The sequence below is a fragment of the Scyliorhinus torazame genome, chromosome 30 (assembly GCF_047496885.1).
Source record: "Scyliorhinus torazame isolate Kashiwa2021f chromosome 30, sScyTor2.1, whole genome shotgun sequence".
In the NCBI taxonomy this organism is placed as follows: domain Eukaryota; kingdom Metazoa; phylum Chordata; class Chondrichthyes; order Carcharhiniformes; family Scyliorhinidae; genus Scyliorhinus; species Scyliorhinus torazame.
Genome location: NC_092736.1, coordinates 661076 through 679108, shown reverse-complemented (window position 1 = coordinate 679108; position 18033 = coordinate 661076). Strand labels below are relative to the sequence as shown.

The 18033-nt window shown below is 46.1% G+C and overlaps 1 protein-coding gene across 1 annotated transcript in view; it reads right to left on the bottom strand.

Moving 5' to 3' along the window:
* tjp1a (tight junction protein 1a) overlaps positions 1-18033 on the bottom strand; it is a 250349-nt gene that overhangs the window by 71596 nt on the left and 160720 nt on the right. The window contains exons 4-7 of the mRNA XM_072492586.1: positions 14118-14242; positions 11538-11640; positions 8784-9075; positions 5884-5987 (exon numbers count right to left, since the gene is read on the bottom strand). Coding sequence (XP_072348687.1) covers positions 5884-5987; positions 8784-9075; positions 11538-11640; positions 14118-14242 — 624 coding nt within the window. The remainder of the gene's footprint in view (positions 1-5883; positions 5988-8783; positions 9076-11537; positions 11641-14117; positions 14243-18033) is intronic.

The window sequence follows — 18033 nt, the reverse complement described above, 5'->3', positions numbered from 1 at the left end:
CGGGGGTGATTTTTCTATTTGTTGATCTTGCGATCCTGTAACTTTTCTCTCTTCCCCATGTTGTTGGGGGGGGGGGGGGGGGGGGGGGAAAGAGCATGAGGAACTGTGGGCGCCGGTCATTAGGGGCGGAGCCGAGTGGGAAACGCGGGCTTTGTTCCCGCGCCAAGGTAATTATGCCGGGAACAGGGACGCGGGAAGGAGGGGGCCTCGCACAGTGGGGGCCAAGGACAAGGGGGGAAGCCGAGGTCAGCCAGAGTTCGCTGACTTCTGGGAGCAACATGGGGGGTGCAACTACGCTAGAAAGGGATCTAGCAGAGGGGGGGCGGGCGGGGGTTAACTGGGTTGCTGCTGCTAAGGAGAAGGGGGAGCTGTTATGGGATGGGGTGGTCGAGGCGGGAGGGCGCCGTCGGGGGGATACACGGGTGCGTGGGAACCGGGTGAGGAGCGGAGTTAAAAAAGGTGATGGCTAGTCGACAAGGGGGGGGGGTAAAGAGCCCCTCAACCCGGCTGATCACGTGGAACGCGAGAGGGCTGAACGGGCCAATTAAAAGGGCACGGGTACTCACACACCTAAAGAAATTAAAGGCAGATGTGGTTATGTTGCAGGAGACGCATCTGAAACTGACAGGCCAGGTCAGACTACGTAAAGGATGGGTGGGGCAGGTGTTTCATTCGGGTTTGGATGCGAAGAACAGGGGGGTGGCTATCTTAGTGGGGAAATGGGTACTGTTTGAGGCAAAGACCATAGTGGCGGATAGTGGGGGTAGATTTGTGATGGTGAGTGGCAGATTGCAAGGGGAGGCGGTGGTTCTGGTGAACGTATATGCCCCGAACTGGGATTATGCAAATTTTATGAGGCGTATCTTGGGACGTATCCCGGACCTGGAGGCGGGAAAGTTGGTAATGGGGGGAGACTTTAATACGGTGCTTGATCCAGGGCTGGACCGATCGAGGTCCAGGACCGGGAGGAGGCCGGCAGCGGCCAGGGTGCTCAAGGACTTCATGGAGCAGATGGGAGGGGTAGACCCCTGGAGATTTAGTAGGCCTAGGAGTAAGGAGTTCTCATTTTTCTCCCATGTCCACAAAGTATACCCACGGATAGACTTATTTGTCTTGGGAAGGGCACTGATTCCGAAGGTGACAGGGACGGAATATACGGCCATAGCTATTTCGGACCACGCTCCACATTGGGTGGACCTGGAGGGAGGTGAGGAAAAAGAACAGCACCCACTTTGGAGAATGGATATGGGCTTATTAGCGGATGAGGGGGTATGTTTAAGGGTGAGGGGGTGCATCGAAAAGTACTTGGAGCTTAATGACAATGGAGAGGTTCAGGTGGGAGTGGTCTGGGAGGCGTTGAAGGCGGTGGTTAGAGGGGAACTGATATCCATAAGGGCACATAAAGGGAAGCAAGAGGGTGAAGAAAGGGAGCGATTGTTGAGAGAACTTCTGAGGGTGGACAGGCAATATGCAGAGGCACCGGAGGAGGGACTGTACAGGGAAAGACAAAGGCTACATGTGGAATTTGACCTGCTGACCACGGCTAAGGCAGAGGCACAGTGGAGGAGGGCACAGGGTGTACAGTATGAGTATGGAGAGAAGGCGAGTCGGCTACTGGCCCACCAATTGAGGAAGAGGGGAGCAGCGAGGGAGATAGGTGGGGTGAGAGATGAGGAGGGAGAGATGGAACGGGGAGCAGAGAGAGTGAACAGGGTGTTCAAGGCATTTTATGAGAGGTTATATAAGGCTCAGCCCCCGGAAGGGAAGGAGAGAATGATGTGTTTCTTGGATCAGCTGGAATTCCCTAAGGTGGAGGAGCAGGAGAGGGCGGGACTGGGAGCACAGATTGAGATGGAGGAGGTGGTAAAAGGGATTGGGAGCATGCAGGCGGGAAAGGCCCCGGGACCGGACAGATTCCCGGTGGAATTTTATAGGAAGTATATGGACTTACTGGCCCCGCTTTTGACGAGAACCTTTAATGAGGCTAGGGAAAGGGGGCAGCTGCCCCCGACTATGTCGGAGGCAACGAGATCGCTCCTTTTGAAGAAGGAAAAAGACCCGCTGCAGTGTGGGTCCTACAGGCCCATTTCCCTTTTAAATGTAGATGCTAAGCTCCTGGCCAAGGTGATGGCGACGAGGATAGAGGACTGTGTCCCGGGGGTGGTCCACGAGGATCAAACTGGGTTCGTTAAGGGGAGACATCTGAACACGAACATACGGAGGTTGCTAGCGGTAATGATGATGCCCCCACCAGAGGGGGAGGCGGAGATAGTGGTGGCGATGGACGCCGAGAAAGCATTCAACAGAGTGGAGTGGGATTATCTGTGGGAGGTGCTGAGGAGATTTGGTTTTGGAGAAGGGTATATCGGATGGGTACAGCTGCTGTATAGGGCCCCGGTGGCGAGCGTGGTCACGAACAGACAAAGGTCTGATTACTTCAGTCTTCATCGAGGGACGAGGCAGGGATGTCCCCTGTCTCCGTTACTGTTTGCATTGGCGATTGAGCCCCTGGCCATAGCACTGAGGGGCTCCAGGAAGTGGAGGGGAGTGTTCAGGGGAGGAGAAGAACACCGGGTATCCTTGTATGCAGATGATTTATTGTTATATGTTGCGGACCCAGTGGAGGGGATGCCTGAGATAATGCAGACACTCAGGGAGTTTGGGGAATTTTCGGGGTACAAATTGAATATGGGTAAGACTGAGTTGTTTGTGGTGCATCCGGGGGAGCAGAGCAGGGGAATAGATGACTTACCGCTGAGGAAGGTAACAAGAGATTTCCGGTACTTAGGGATTCAGATAGCCAGGAGTTTGGGAACCTTACACCGGCTTAATTTAACAAGATTGGTGGAACAGATGGAGGAGGATTTCAAGAGATGGGACATGGTGCCCCTGTCACTGGTGGGTAGGGTGCAGGCGGTCAAAATGGTAGTCCTCCCAAGATTCCTCTTTGTGTTTCAGTGCCTTCCGGTGATGGTCACGAAGGCTTTTTTCAAGAGAATTGAGAAAAGTGTCATGAATTTTGTGTGGGCCGGGAAGACCCCGAGAGTGAGGAGGGGGTTCTTGCAGCGTAGCCGGGATGGGGGTGGGGGGGGGGGGGGTTGGCACTACCGAGCCTAAGTGAATACTACTGGGCCGCCAATATCTCAATGGTGTGTAAGTGGATGGGAGAAGGGGAGGGAGCGGCGTGGAAGAGATTGGAGATGGCGTGCTGCAAGGGAACCAGCCTACAAGCAATGGTGACGGCGCCGTTGCCGTTCTCCCCGAAGAAATACACCACAAGTCCAGTGGTGGTGGCAACACTAAAAATTTTGGGGCAGTGGAGACGACATAGGGGAAGGACGGGAGCTTCGGTGTGGTCCCCGATAAGAAATAACCATAGGTTTGTCCCGGGGAGAATAGATGGGGGATTTGCAGCATGGCAGAGAGCTGGGGTTGTGCAACTGAGAGATCTGTTCCTAGACGGGACGTTTGCGAGTCTGGGAGCGCTGACGGAAAAATATGGGTTGCCCCAAGGGAATGCATTTCGGTATATGCAACTGAGGGCTTTTGCGAGGCAACAGGTGAGGGAATTCCCGCAGCTCCCGACGCAGGAGGTGCAGGATAGAGTGATCTCAGAGACATGGGTGGGGGATGGTAGGGTGTCGGATATATACAGGGAAATGAGGGACGAGGGGGAGATCATGGTGGATGAGCTGAAGGGGAAATGGGAAGAGCTGGGGGAAGAGATTGAGGAGGGGCTGTGGGCTGATGCCCTACGTAGGGTAAACTCGTCATCCTCATGCGCCAGGCTAAGCCTGATACAATTCAAGGTTTTACACAGAGTGCATATGACCGGAGCACGGCTCAGTAAATTTTTCGGGGTAGAGGATAGGTGTGGGAGATGCTCGAGAAGCCCAGCAAACCACGCCCACATGTTCTGGTCATGTCCAGCACTACAGGGGTTCTGGGTGGGGGTGGCAAAGGTGCTCTCGAAGGTGGTGGGGGTCCGGGTCGAGCCAGGCTGGGGGTTGGCTATATTCGGGGTTGCAGAAGAGCCGGGAGTGCAGGAGGCGAAAGAGGCTGATGTCTTGGCCTTTGCGTCCCTAGTAGCCCGGCGAAGGATATTGCTTATGTGGAAGGAAGCCAAACCCCCGGGCGTGGAGACCTGGATAAATGACATGGCAGGGTTTATAAAACTAGAACGGATAAAGTTCGCATTAAGGGGTTCAGCTCAAGGGTTCACCAGGCGGTGGCAACCGTTCATTGACTACCTCGCAGAACGATAAAGGAAATGGGAAGGCAACAGCAGCAACCCGGGGGGGCGGGCGGGTCCTCAGGGGTGTTTTTGTATAGATATTTGTATTAGGCTATGTATATTGGATTGTTTGATTTTATTTTTGGAGAGTTATTATTTTTGATATGGCAGTTGCCATTTAGTTTCTATATTATTTATTTATTTGTTAAAAAAGGCCACTGTTATTTATACTGCTTTACTGTTGTAAAAAGGAAAACCTTTGTATTGTTTTGTTTGGCCAAAAAATTTGAATAAAACATATTTAAAAAAAAATAATAATAATAATTGGGTACTCTAAATTTATAAAGACAAATGTTGCCTAGATGTCAAGGGCAGTCCCGCTCACATCACCTCTGGAGTTTAATTATTTTGTCAATGTTTGAACCAAGGCTGTAATGAGGTCTCCAGGCTCAAAGCACACACTTCTCCCACAGCTGGAACTCACAGCTCCATGACTTTCAGCATGTTCATGTGAACGTGAATTCCGACATGAGTTTGCACAGTGGTTAGCGCTGCTACCTCAGTGCCAGGGATCCAGGTTCAATTCTGGCCTCGGATAACTGTCTGGATGGAGTTTGCACTTTCTCCCCGTGTCTACGTGGGTTTCCTCCGGGTGCTCCGGTTTGCTCCCACAGTCTAAAGGTGTGCAGGTTAGGTGGATTGGCCATGATAAGTGCCCATTAGTATTCAATGGTTGGGTGGGGTTACGGGGGAAGTGGGCCTAGGTAAGGCTAAATGGTATTCTATGATATTCTTTCCTCTGTACTCTCACTAACTTAGCTGGAGTCAGAATTCCTGAACTTCTGTGACCTTCCAGCATCTTGCCCAAGTAGCCGAAGCACAGAGAGTGGTAGCAGACTATTTGACTGCACAACTGAATCCAATTCTGTTCTATACTCACATGTGCCAGCAATTAGGGAATGGTGCATATTTTTCCTCCTTAACACAGAAACTGAGGTGCATTAAGGTTTCACCCCCAGTGCCCAGCTGATACCAGCTAACTCAGTTGATCAGAAATGGAACACGAGACTTGCTTGATCTGCAAGATTCAGCTACACACTGAATAAAATTGTGGAGCCATTAAGAATGCCTATGAGCTTTGCTTTGAGTGATCTATAAACAGTAACGGTGCTAGATTCCTTATTAAAGGACTCAGTTAATACTTTTTCCCACCTGATTGGCACTTATGGGACAATCAAAGCTGTCTTGAGACTGACAGTTAGTTACAAGTGAGAGTTACATTGATCAGCAAGAATATAAGCAGGCAGGATCAATGCTTTGCTGTAGAACTACACTAACACGGAGTAAACTATGCGTTCTGCAACTTCAAGGTTGGGTGGCAAATATTATGATGTGGAGATGCTGCCGTTGGGCTGGGGTGAGCACAGTAAGAAGTCTTACAACACCAGGTTAAAGTCCAACAGGTTTGTTTCAAATCACTAGCTTTCGGAGCACAGCTCCTGAGGACTCACCTGAGGAAGGAGCAGCGCTCCGAAAGCTAGTGATTTGAAACAAACCTGTTGGACTTTAACTTGGTGTTGTAAGACTTCTTACTGGGCAAATATTATGGGGAGGGACATTTTCATGCTTTTAAGCTAAAAGTGACTAACCTTCAATACTACATCTCCCTCGTGAATGTTGCCGTCCTTAGCAGCCAGTCCTTCTGATGAGATCTCCTTTACAAAAATGTGGCTTGCCAATCGCAGACCATACTCTTAAAAACACAGCAATAAAAAAAAAAAGACATCAGATAATTAACTTGCAATCTTGTTCAATGGAACAGGGCGGATACACAAAATTTATTCAAACAGCTTCCAAGAATAAGAGGTCAAAATCCAACATATGCAGCTATTACCACTAAATTTTCCTCATTTGTTCTGATTAACTCATCTTTTCCTTCATACTTGATTCTCTTTTTTTTACTGGATGCAGAGATAATGATGACAGCTTCTATCATTCAGTGACCAATGTATGCATCTCCAATCTGTCGGTTTGACATATTCACAGTTCTGTTTACCTGCCACATTAATGATGTGGAGTACCAGGATCCCCCCCGAGCCACTCTCCCCTTTTTAATATACCCATGTGGCATCAGAATCATGAAGATTTGGGCCCCGGGGAGAGCTCAGGATGTTGGGGTATGCAAAATCATTTTAGTTATGTTGCTGCAATAGTAAATAGCTGTCCTGACTCACCATAAAAGCTCACAGAAACATTGAACCTTTAGTGAGTATCCAAAAACAACAGGTGCCCAGAGAACCACATCTGAGCAAGGAGCCAACTTCTCATCAAGAAACATGGAGAAAGGTGGGCAAGAAAAAATAAATAAAATATGATTAACTGATATCAGACTTAATTACTCAAATTTTAACGCACATAAGCCTACAGCAGCCACCAGCTCTGGGTGTGTACCTCCTTGGACAGGAAGATTAGGTGCGACCAGATTCAGGACTTCAATTTGGTTAACAATTTAGTAACAATTCTTTTGTTCTTTCAATTTAAACATTCTGTTTTTGCTGTGGAAGTATAATGTTGAATATGATCCACAGATTGATTCTTGCCAACTGTCTAACTGATAAATTATATGATTAGCAAAAGATCTCAGAGAAAGCAATGTGCAACAACGCACAAATTTGTATAGACCATTTCTATTATGTAGTGAGATGGCTACCAGAGTGGAACCCTTCACAATAATGAAACCGTGGGTGTAATTGCTCAACAATCACAATCTCAGGCACGAGATTCAAACTTATGCTCCTGACATTTTTACTGCCACAAAAGGCCTGCACAACAGTCAGAAACAAGCCTCCACATCCACATCCTGGGTGTCCTTTTGCACCATTCGCTGAAGGTAAGCATGCAGGTGCAGCAGGCGCTCAAGAAGGCTAATGGTATGTTGGCCTTCATTGCGAGAGGTTTCGAGTATAGAAGCAGGGATGTGTTGCTGCAAGTGTACAGGGCCTTGGTGAGGCCACACTTGGGAATATTGTGTGCAGTTTTGGTCTCCTTCTCTGAGGAAGGATGTTCTTGCTCTCAAGGGAGTGCAGCGAAGGTTTACCAGACTGATTCCAGGGATGGCGGGACTGTCATACGAGGAGAGATTGACTCAGTTGGGATTGTTCTCGCTGGAGTTCAGAAGAATGAGGGGGATCTCATAGAGATTTATAAAATTCTAACAGGACTAGACAGGGTAGATGCAGGGAAGATGTTACCAATGATGGGTATGTCCAGAACCAGGGGGTCACAGTCTGAGGATTCAGGGTAAAACATTTTGGACAGAGATAAGGAGACACTTCTTCACCCAAAGAGTGGTGAGCCTGTGGAATTCATTACCACAGGAAGTAGTTGATGCTAAAACTTGGAATATATTCAAGAGGCAGCTGGATACAGCACTTGGGGAGAATGGGATCAAAGATTATGGGGAGAAAGCAGGATTAGGCTATTGAGTTGGATGATCAGCCATGATCGTGATGAATGATGGAGCAGGCTTGAAGGGCCAAAAGGCCTCCTCCTGCTCCTATCTTCTATGTATCTATGTAAGGTGCAGCCCTGTACCCAGCTAGAGCTTTTTTCAATACTAATGCAATATCAACCTCATAGAAAACTTAAGAACTCCTTTCTGAAAGATAACAAAATGAAAACTCCCAAGACAACAATTTAATGGAATCAACAGCATTACTCCACCCTGACTGGTTCTGTTTACAGATACATACCCGGCAACACAGAATTATATACAACATATCATTCATTTTTAAAAAATATAACTTGGAATTTTGTGACTGTTCTATGTTTGATACAAGCATCTATCTATGCTCAGTTGAATTCTCCCCTCACAAATTCCATACCGAATCTGCCAGCTGGCAGTCTTATCCTATAGATTACTACATCTGATCACTCTCCAAATTCAGCAGGCATATCAGGATTTCCCCTACCCACATAATCCAATGCTCTCCTGTCAAGTAAACTTTAACTGGATTGGTTCTAGGGGAGCCAGTTACATTTTAAAACTGCCAAGCTGGGCATTCAGCATTTATGAGTGACGATGGTGAATGCTGATATATTTAACTGCGAAGAGAATCAAGCCAAGAACAATCCTGCTGACATCCGTCGTATAAAACATTTTTCAGTGATGGTTACTGGATCAGAAACAGCCAACCACGATTTCTCCCTCCAGCTCCAGTTATTGTGCTCATGTCAGAGCTCTGGAGGATAATTATAATTTTAGTTCAAGTTACACTAGAATGGTAAATTTTCATAACATATTACATTCAGCGTATCAACTAATCACTGGTACAAGTGTTATACATATAGCCACAGGGCACATCCGGTCTAATAACCAGCTTGATGTCTCCGTAAAAGTTATTTTTTTTGTTTTGCTAACTTTGTGCTCTTATTTTTAGTTATACCAATGTCCCTTAATGCCACAAGAGACCTTCTAAGCTGTTAAACCTCAAAAATACAATTGAGGATAGTTATGCAGCCATTTGTATTTTCCTGATGAACCACACACCTTCACTCTTCCTTGATTTTACCAATGTTACTTTAATAGGTTTTGGTGGAAGATTTGATGATACTGATCGTTGCTCTGATCTTGGCGACAAGCTTCTTTCTCGGCTATCTTCCCTTCTCCCAATGCTCCTCTCACTTCTCCTCCCACTGTAAGGACTCGGCCCACTCCGTCCACTTTTACGATCATATACTTCCTCTTCCTCATAACTGTCATCCTCAGGCTCTGAAATCGGCTGTCGATCTGGCTCCGGTCTCGATACTGGCATCTGAATTTTTCGTTTTCTCCGGATGGTCTGGAAGAATTAAAAAGTAAAGCATCAGTTGTTAGAAAGAGTTCTTACTTTTCCCATTTTAACTGATTTCCACAAAAATTCTTACAGCTGTTGTTCAACGGATGGTTCTCTCAATTCTGAGTCAGAAGATTGTTGATTAAGGGTCGCACGGCGGCACAGTGGTTAGCATTGCTGCCTCACACAGTCAAGGATCAGCGTTCGATCCTGGCCCTGGGTCATTGGCCGTGTGGAGTTTGCACACACTCCCAGTGTCTGCATCGGTCTTGCCCCCACAACCCAAAGATATGCAGGGTATTTGGATTGGTCACACTAAATTGCCCCTTAATTGGAAAAAACGAATCCACAATCTTCTCGTTTTTGTTTTTTTTAAGTCCCACTCCAAAACCCTGAGCAAATGAGGCTCAAGTTCAGTACCACGGGAACGCTGCATTGTTCTTCACTGCCTTTTGAATGAGAGGTTGTACTCAGACCCCATAGAATCATAGAAGTTTACAGCATGGAAACAGGCCCTTCGGCCCAACCAGTCCATGCCGCCCAGTTTTTACCATTAAGCTAGTCCCAGTTGCCCGCACTTGACCCATAACCCTCTATACCCATCTTACCCATGTAACTATCTCAATGCTTTTTAAAAGACACAATTGTACCCGCCTCTACTACTACCTCTGGCAGCACATTCCAGACACTCACTACCCTCTGAGTGAAGAAATTACCCCTCTGGGCCCTTCTGAATCTCTCCCCTCTCACCTTAAACCTATGCCCTCTAGTTTTAGACTCCCCTACCTTTGGGAAAAGATGTTGACTATCTACCTTATCTATGCCCCTCATTATTTTATAGACCTCTATAAGATCACCCCTAAGCCTCCTACGCCCCAGGGAAAAAAAATCCCAGTCTATCCAGCCTCTCCTTATAACTCAAACCATTAAGTCACGGCAACATCCTAGTAAATCTTTTCTGCACTCTTTCCAGTTTAATAATATCCTTTCTATAATAGGGTGACCAGAACTGCACACAGTATTTCAAGTGTGGCCGTACCAATGTCATGTACAACTTCAACAAGACGTCCCAACTCCTGTATTCAATGTTCTGACCAATGAAACCAAGCATGCCGAATGCCGCCTTCACCACCCTGTCCACCTGCGACTCCACCTTCAAGGAGCTATGAACCTGTACTTCTAGATCTCTTTGTTCTATAACTCTCCCCAATGCCATACCATTAACTGAGTAGGTCCTGGCCTGATTCGATCTGCCAAAATGCATCACCTCACATTTATCTAAATTAATGTGCTCACTCAGGTGGGTGCAAAGGGTCAACATGACCAATATTTGATTAAGAGCAAGGAAGTTCTCAGTGGTGTTCTGACCAACATCTATCCCTCAACCTACGCCTAAAACCAGATGTAATTGTCTATCTCATTGCTGTTTGTAGGATCTTGCTCTGTGAAAGTCAAGAGCTGCGTTTCTTACATTTTTAGAACGACTACACTTCAAAAATATGTAATTGGTTGTAAAACACTTTGTGATGACCTGAGGTAGTGAAAGACACCATTTTAATGTAATTAGAGCTCTTTAATTTGCAAAGCTTCGCATCATTACAAAGGAGCAGACTGGATTATTTGCATAATTTAACCTTTTTTCCTCTGGCGTTGAGGGGGAAGAAAAATCACAACATTTGGCCATTTGTGCTTTTCAACTGCTTACAACGTTACGTGATTAGGTTTTCAACTCATGAATAATGCTCACACTTGGAAATGGAATTTCAGACAGCGTGAAATCTGAATAACTCCCAATGAAAAATAAGCTGTGTTGGACTGTGTTGAGCAGCAGTATCAAGCAGTTCACATATTTTCAATGCAATAGATGAGTGCAGTTGAACTTCTTAGTTTTAACAAATAGAAGTTAACACAATCGTGCAAAGCAACAGCAGCCTCACTCACAAAGGATTGCAAATCGGAGTACCAGGCAATTCCAACAACACGGTTGAAAAAGATTTTAAAAAGCAGTTCTGATAAAGTCAACATTTGTAATGCTTTCTTCTCTTCCCTTTTTACAGATACGATGCACTGTTGAGTTTTGTTTTCATTTAATTTCAGAGACAAATACCCTGAACTAAACCCATTTCTTGTTTAAATTTAATGCTTGGTAGAGTTGCAGTGCAACATACTGGATGCAGTTTCTTCCAACTAGCTTCTTACCTAGTACTGAGACTGCATCATCCCTGCATTTCTATACTAGCAATGGAAACAAAAATGTTAAATAAAAATGTTCTTGCAAGTCATCAGTCTTGCATTTTATGTTGGGTTTAGCACCCTGACAAATTGGTAACAAAATAAGCCCAATTTAAGTTAATGAAAAAAGATGGATCTAACCTTGTTCCACGTTAGTTCGCATTATCTTTTAAATGCAGTGACACGTTCGCTCCATTTATTGTCTGAACAGAATCAAACCTTGTACTTTCACTTACTATCTTTGCATTCTTTCCACTTTTCCGGAGTTGTTGGACAGCAAAAGCATGTTCCACATTGTCCATTGAAACTCCGTTAACCATCGCAACCCGATCATTCTCACTGCGAAACAAAAAAAAGATGAACTGACCCAAACACTGATGTTCTTAGAATCATAGAATTTAGTGCATAAGGAGGCCATTTGACCCATCGAGTCTGCACCGGCCCTTAAAAAGAGGACCCTACCTAACCCCACACCTCGACCCTATCCCCGTAACCCAGTAAACCCACCCAATCGTTTTGGACACCAAGGGCAATTGATCATGGCCAATCCACCTATCCTGTACATCTTTGGACTGTGGGAGGAAACCAGAGCACCCGGAGGAAACCCACGCAGACACGGGGAGAACGTGCAGACTCCTCACAGACAGTGACCTAAGCCGGGAATCGAACCCGGGACCCTGGAGTTGTGAAGCAACTGTGCTAACCACTGTGCTACCCGTGTTCTCTCTGATAACAAATCATTTTATAGATGGATATGAAAATGATCTACTTCCTTTGGCTTTCTAAGTGTACAGGCTCTTTGGTTACCCTTATAAATAGGAAAAATGTTTTTAACAATGCTCTTTCATGCTAAATCTTAATTTTGTTCATTGGAACATTTTTCAGAGAGATTGAAGGAATGATTACCTCATTCATATGGGGAGGGAAGGTGGCCAGAGTTAGAAAGGTGGTGCTACAGAGGGGACGGCAGGCAGGGGGTTTGGGTCTTCCGAACCTGATGTATTATTACTGGGCGGCGAATGTGGAGAAGGTGCGGAGCTGGGTCAGAGGGGTTGATTCCCAGAGGGTCAGAATGGAGGAGAGTTTGGGTAGGGGGTTGGGATTGAAGGCGCAAGCAACAGCTCCGCTCCCAATGGCCCCGGGGAAATACTCGGAGTCCAGTAATAATAGCTTAATTGAGAATTTGGAGGCCGTTTCGCCAAGACTTTGGGTTGGGGGCAGGGTCAAGGGAAATGCCGATTCGGGGGAACCACAGATTTGAGCCAGGAAAGTGGGATGGAAATTTTCGGAAATGGGAGGAGAAGGGGATTACGACACTAAAAGACTTGTTTCTTGGGGGTCGGTTTGCAGGATTGAAGGAGCTGGGAGTGAAGTATGGGTTGGAGCAGGGGGAAATGTTTAGATACATGCAGGTTCGAGATTTTGCCAGGAAGGAGATGCAGAGCTTCCCGGTGGAGCCGGCCTCCACATTGCTGGAGGAGGTGTTGACGACAGGGGGACTGGAGAAGGGGGTAGTGTCGGCAGTTTACGGGCTATTTTGGAAGAGGAGAAGGCACCACTGGAAGGGATCAAAGCAAAGTGGGAGGAAGAGTTGGGAGAGGATATGGAGGAGGGGTTCTGGTGTGAGGTGCTCAGGAGAGTGAATGCCTCCACCTCGTGCACGAGATTGGGGCTGATACAGCTGAAGGTGGTATATAAGAGCACACCTCACAAGGGCGAGGATGAGCCGGCTCTTTGAGGGGGTAGAAGACGTGCGTGAACGTTGCGGGGGGTCCTGTCCAAAGCTGGAGGCTTACTGGAAGGAGGTTTTTAGGGTAATCTCTAAAGTGGTGCACATGAAACTGGACCTGGGCCCTTGGGAGGCCATATTTGGGGTGTTGGATCAGCCGGGGTTGGAAACGGAGGCAGATGTTGCAGCCTTCCATCCAAAGGTGGATCCTGTTGGGATGGAGATCAACCTCCTCACCCTGTGCCTGGCGTGGTTGGGGGACCTGCTGGAATTCTTGACCCTTGAGAAGGTTAAGTTTGAACTGAGGGTAAGGACGGAGGGGTTCTACAATTCATGGGTGTTATTCATTATGCACTTTCAAGAATTGGATAACATTGAACATTAGTGGGGGGGGGACTGCATGTGTTAATGGTGACTATGGGTGATTCCAGATTGCTTTTTGTTATCTGTTTATATTAACATGCGGGCAGTTGTTTGGGGGTTGGTGGGAGGATGGGATTGTTGTTATTGATATGAGGATTGACATTACATTCATTACTGCTTATTGTTTATTGTTGGTGGGTGCAAATTTGGGAGACAATGTGAGGATAATAAAAATATTTGAAATAAAAACATTTTGTTCATTGGAAGTCATTTGCGTTATGCTGAAGTTTAATGAGGCAAGTTAGCATTCGTGGCTGAAACTAAAGCCCTCTTATTCCAACCCAAACATTACTTTTAAAAATGATCGCAGATATCATTAATGAGAGTTTTAATCAAATAGAAACCAAAATAGCAACAATCATAACCATAATGCAGACTGCCCCATTTCCCCAGATATTTGATGAGCAGAACATGTCCACCAAAGAAGCAAAGTTAGTCTAGAGTAGATTTTCGGATCTTCAACTTGTACTTAAATGTCGCTTCTCTGGATCACAAATCTTTAATTTAACCGTCAAGGGGGGGGGGGGAACAGGACGGATTATAAAAGAAGAAAACAGTCAAAATTGTATTGATACATCTCATCTTTAGTACTAACTGAATAGTAAGGCAACACAAGTTTATCCGGTGGCAGGAGAGGAGGAATAAGATGGTTGTGTGTACTCACTGCAGCAATCCTTCAGCAGGGCCTCCTTTCAAAACATCCGAAATTACAATAGAAGTTTCCCCACTCTGAAAATGTGGGTTGTCTTTTCCGCCTGATATTGCAATTCCAAACCCAAATCCAGGAGCCTAAAGTTAAACGAACAGGGACAATTTATTTGCAACCACGATTAGAAACCCAATGACATGTTCACCTTATCTACTAATCCAACTATAACTTATTTATACCTACAGCGGTTTGTAATTTTACTGGCAACTCCAAATAAACACCATCATGCTGCTACATTATTTTGTTGATGGGGATGGCGAATCTAATGTTGTTGCCCGAGGTGCACGACAATGCACAAATCACCCAAACCAAGTCCATGAATGATGGCAATGAAACATCACCTTTCCTTTATTCACTGGCTTTCCAAGTGGGTTTTTTCTTCAACCACATTTACTTTTGCAATCATTGCGTTCCCTCCCATCTCTTTCACTTTTTATCCATTAGTGAAGTGACTCAAATCCTCAAGCAACAGAATCAGTGTCAAAATCTGGCATAACTTTGAAGAAGAGAGAGAAAAACAAGCATTGCAACACAAGATGTTTCTACAGCAGCGCTCATTCAATTTGGATTATAGCAGTACAGCATCTGAGCATTGATGCCTCTCACTGCATTCTCATTTTGCCATGATGATCTGCTGAGAGGCAGAAGCAGCAGGGGAAGTCAATGCTTCCAGTGTGGCATAATGGAAGTAGTAAGATAGCCACGGTTAAGTTCCACATCATACAACCACTCTAGCAAGGTTCAAAACCATCTTCCTGTTTTGCACTGTTCCCAAAAACGTGGAGAAACAGGAGTTAGTGAAATACTAAGTTCAGCTTTTCAAAGTGACATGATCTTTCAAGCGAATTTCCAATTCTGTAGTTACCATAGTAATTATTAGAGTTGCAATTCATTCCGCTGGACATGCACCCAGAAGTAGATTAAAACCATTTCAAACTTGTCACACTGGTATAAAACAATTGAACGCGGATTTACATTTGGATACCCAAAACTGTACTTGAGGGTCAAGAAGGTCGAAAAAACAAATGTATTAACTATGTTAAACAAGACAAAAGCACTAAAGACTCAGTCTAAATAACACCTTAGTATAGACACCGCACAGGGTTTGAATTGCAAAATGCGTCTAAACTTCTTCTTTGGACTGGTATCGACAACTTAAGCTATTCCAAGTACTCCCAAGAGTACAAAGAACAAAGAACAAAGAAATGTACAGCACAGGAACAGGCCCTTCGGCCCTCCAAGCCCGCGCCGACCATACTGCCCGACTAAACTACAATCTTCTACACTTCCTGGGTCCGTATCCTTCTATGCCCATCCTATTCATATATTTGTCAAGATGCCCCTTAAATGTCCCTATCGTCCCTGCTTCCACTACCTCCTCTGGTAGCGAGTTCCAGGCACCCACTACCCTCTGCGTAAAAAACTTGCCTCGTACATCTACTCTAAACCTTGCCCCTCTCACCTTAAACCTATGCCCCCTAGTAATTGACCCCTCTACCCTGGGGAAAAGCCTCTGACTATCCACTCTGTCTATGCCCCTCATAATTTTGTAGACCTCTATCAGGTCGCCCCTCAACCTCCTTCGTTCCAGAGAGAACAAACCGAGTTTATTCAATCGCTCCTCATAGCTTATGCCCTCCATACCAGGCAACATTCTGGTAAATCTCTTCTGCACCCTCTCTAAAGCCTCCACATCCTTCTGGTAGTGTGGCGACCAGAATTGAACACTATACTCCAAGTGTGGCCTAACTAAGGTTCTATACAGCTGCAACATGACTTGCCAATTCTTATACTCAATGCCCCGTCCAATGAAGGCAAGCATGCCGTATGCCTTCTTGACTACCTTCTCCACCTGTGTTGCCCCTTTCAATGACCTGTGGACCTGTACTCCTAGATCTCTTTGACTTTCAATACTCTTGAGGGTTCTACCATTCACTGTATATTCCCTACCTGCATTAGCCCTTCCAAAATGCATTACCTCACATTTGTCCGGATTAAACTCCATCTGCCATCTCTCCGCCCAAGTCTCCAGACAATCTAAATCCTGCTGTATCCTCAGACAGTCCTCATCGCTATCCGCAATTCCACCAACCTTTGTGTCGTCTGCAAACTTACGAATCAGACCAGTTACATTTTCCTCCAAATCATTTATATATACTACAAACAGCAAAGGTCCCAGCACTGATCCCTGTGGAACACCACTGGTCACAGCCCTCCAATTAGAAAAGCATCCCTCCATTGCTACCCTCTGCCTTCTATGGCCTAGCCAGTTCTGAATCCACCTTGCCAGCTCACCCCTGATCCCGTGTGACTTCACCTTTTGTACTAGTCTACCATGAGGGACCTTGTCAAAGGCCTTACTGAAGTCCATGTAGACAACATCCACTGCCCTACCTGCATCAATCATCTTAGTGACCTCCTCGAAAAACTCTATCAAGTTAGTGAGACACGACCTCCCCTTCACAAAACCGTGCTGCCTCTCACTAATACGTCCATTTGCTTCCAAATGGGAGTAGATCCTGTCTCGAAGAATTCTCTCCAGTAATTTCCCTACCACTGAAGTAAGGCTCACCGGCCTGTAGTTCCCGGGATTATCCTTGCTACCCTTCTTAAACAGAGGAACAACATTGGCTATTCTCCAGTCCTCCGGGACATCCCCTGAAGACAGCGAGGATCCAAAGATTTCTGTCAAGGCCTCAGCAATTTCCTCTCCAGCCTCCTTCAGTATTCTGGGGTAGATCCCATCAGGCCCTGGGGACTTATCTACCTTAATATTTTTTAAGACACCCAACACCTCGTCTTTTTGGATCACAATGTGACCCAGGCTATCTACACCCCCTTCTCCAGACTCAACATCTACCAATTCCTTCTCTTTGGTGAATACTGATGCAAAGTATTCATTTAGTACCTCGCCCATTTCCTCTGGCTCCACACATAGATTCCCTTGCCTATCCTTCAGTGGGCCAACCCTTTCCCTGGCTACCCTCTTGCTTTTTATGTACGTGTAAAAAGCCTTGGGATTTTCCTTAACCCTATTTGCCAATGACTTTTCATGACCCCTTCTAGCCCTCCTGACTCCTTGCTTAAGTTCCTTCCTACTTTCCTTATATGCCACACAGGCTTCGTCTGTTCCCAGCCTTTTAGCCCTGACAAATGCCTCCTTTTTCTTTTTGACGAGGCCTACAATATCACTCGTCATCCAAGGTTCCTGAAAATTGCCGTATTTATCTTTCTTCCTCACAGGAACATGCCTGTCCTGTATTCCCTTCAACTGACACTTGAAAGCCTCCCACATGTCAGATGTTGATTTGCCCTCAAACATCCGCCCCCAATCTATGTTCTTCAGTTCCCGCCTAATATTGTCATAATTAGCCTTCCCCCAATTTAGCACATTCATCCTCGGACCACTCTTATCCTTGTCCACCAGTACTTTAAAACTTACTGAATTGTGGTCACTGTTACCGAAATGCTCCCCTACTGAAACATCTACCACCTGGCCGGGCTCATTCCCCAATACCAGGTCCAGTACCGCCCCTTCCCTAGTTGGACTGTTTACATATTGTTTTAAGAAGCCCTCCTGGATGCTCCTTACAAACTCCGCCCCGTCTAAGCCCCTGGCACTAAGTGAGTCCCAGTCAATATTGGGGAAGTTGAAGTCTCCCATCACCACAACCCTGTTGTTTTTACTCTTTTCCAAAATCTGTCTACCTATCTGCTCCTCTATCTCCCGCTGGCTGTTGGGAGGCCTGTAGTATACCCCCAACATTGTGACTGCACCCTTCTTATTCCTGATCTCTACCCATATAGCCTCACTGCCCTCTGAGGTGTCCTCTCGCAGTATAGCTGTGATATTCTCCCGAACAAGTAGCGC